General features: G+C 64.3%; 1 protein-coding gene across 1 annotated transcript; it reads right to left on the bottom strand.

Annotated features, from left to right (window-relative positions):
* Nucleotides 1–9: 9 nt before the first annotated feature.
* Nucleotides 10–1210, bottom strand: LOC103781937 (proto-oncogene tyrosine-protein kinase LCK-like; the record flags this gene model as incomplete). The annotated part of the gene is made up of 6 exons (XM_008949666.1): nucleotides 1109–1210; nucleotides 882–963; nucleotides 708–798; nucleotides 472–570; nucleotides 236–339; nucleotides 10–152 (listed from the first exon to the last, which is right to left on the bottom strand). Coding segments are annotated over exons 1-6 (621 nt in total), but the record flags the coding sequence as incomplete, so codon positions are not given.
* Nucleotides 1211–1977: the final 767 nt, after the last annotated feature.

The raw sequence follows: 1977 nt of genomic DNA, 5'->3' as shown, positions 1-1977 counted from the left end.
ACGTGTGTAATGCTCCACCAGCTCGTGCAAGCTGCTGAAGGTGACCCGGGGGGAGATGTAGTACCCCCCGTTGTCCATGTTGCGGATCTTGTAGTGCTTCACCATCTCCCCCTGGTTCTGGTCGAAGTCCCTCACTGACAGCGAGTAGGAGCCTGGGGGGGGACAGGAGACCGTGTGGGCCGCCCGGAGTCCTTCCCAGGGGGCAGGAGATGCCAGGGGGCCCCGGGGGCTGTACCTTTGGAGGTCTCGCTCTCCCGGATGAGGAAGGAGCCGTGAGTGTTGCCCGATGCCAGGAGCTGCCTCTCCGCATCCTTGCGGCTCAGGTTTTTGAAGAACCACCTGGGGACACGGAGCAGGATCAGGCCTGGGGAGCTCAGGCCTCCTCCACCCACCAGCGCTTCTCTGGGATGCTCCTGGCACCTTCCCCTCCCCTCCCAGCACTGCTCCTGCCAGGGCACAGCTCCTACTCACGGCTCAGGCTCCAGGCTGTTCACCAGGGCCACGAAGTTGTAGGGAATCAAACCCTCCTGGCCGGTGGTGAGCGATTGTGCCTTCCACCACTCCCCGCTCCTGCAAGGACACAGCCAGGTGAGACCCCCCCCCGTGCTGCCAGGACCCCACACAGGCCCCTCTGGCAGCACCAGGGGTGCCAGGGGGTCGTGCTGGTGGGGTGCTGGGGTGCTGGGACGCCCTGGGTGCTCGCTCACTCTTCCAGGACACGGAGCTTCTCGCCCTTCCGCAGCCCCAGGTCCCCGTCGTGCTTGGGCTCATAGTTGTACAGGGCCACCACCAGCTTATCTGAGAGGACAAGCGAAGGGACATGGTGGCGGTGGCCAACTGGGGGGTCCCCACAGCCACCCCCTGCCATGGCCAGGCCGTACCTTGCAGCGGGGAGCACGGGGGGGACGTGGCCGCGTAGGACACCAAAGGGTCTTGCACCTCGGAGCCGTTGCGGATCAGCCTCTGCCAGGGGAGGAGGAGCCCCATGAGCCTTCACCTTCCTGGGGTTTGGCCGAGCCGTGGCCACCTCCAGGGGCTTTTTTGGCCACCCGGTTTTTTTTTTGGCCGCCGGGGTGGGGTACGGGGTGTCTGCTCGCCCCCTCCTCACCTGGCGCTTGCTGTCGGGGTCGATGGGGTAGTTGCAGTGCTCACAGATGTCGATGCTCTCGATCCAGTCCTCGTCGTAGTCAGAGCTGCAGCAGCAGCCCATGGTGGCTGCAGGGGGGTGAGAGGTGCTGGGGGAACCCTTGGCACCCCCCACCTCTGCGTCCATCCGTCTGGCTGCCCTGCACAGCCCACCCCCACACACTCCCCAGCTGAACCAGGGGCACCCCTCACTCTCTGGCACCAGCCTTATTTCCTCCTAACAGAAGTTAGGAGGAAAAGTTTTGTTCCTCAGAGCAAAACTTCTGGCTTTGGTAATTAAAGCCATGGAAGGTAATTAGTCCCCAGTCTGGGGACCCCCTTACCCACCAGCACAGCCTGGCCTGGCCTCCTTCCCCAGCTCCTTCCCACCCTGCAGGAATCCTCCTTCCCATCCCTACCCCCTCCATCTCATCAGGAACACCCCGTTACCCATCAACAGGTCCTTGCATCTCCCTGGCTGAGGAGGTTGGACTGGACCAGGCACCTCCCTGGGCTCAGAGGCGGATGCGAGCGCTCCCCACCCACGCTGCCACACCCCCAATTTCCTTCTCCCCAGGGCTCTCGTGATCTCTCCTTCGGCCCCATCGCCATGCCCATTTCTCCTGCATCAGGGATGTCCTCTCACCCCCCAACCCAGCTTTGGGGGCTCCTCATCCTTGGCAGCTCAAGCCATCAAAACCCCCCCCCCAGCCTCGCCAAGCCGGTGCGGGGCTGTGCCGCGGGGTCCCTGGCACTGCGGCGTGGGCACCGGGGCAGCCTGGCAGTGATGCCACCAGTGTCACTTGGGCTCCACAGACCCTGGGCAGCTTCTGCCTTCCCGTGAAAGCCCAG

This window comes from Merops nubicus, unplaced genomic scaffold (genome assembly GCF_000691845.1).
Source record: "Merops nubicus isolate BGI_N331 unplaced genomic scaffold, ASM69184v1 scaffold38641, whole genome shotgun sequence".
Classification (NCBI taxonomy): domain Eukaryota; kingdom Metazoa; phylum Chordata; class Aves; order Coraciiformes; family Meropidae; genus Merops; species Merops nubicus.
The sequence above is the reverse complement of the archived record's forward strand: the minus strand, read 5'-3'. Positions and strand labels throughout refer to the sequence as shown.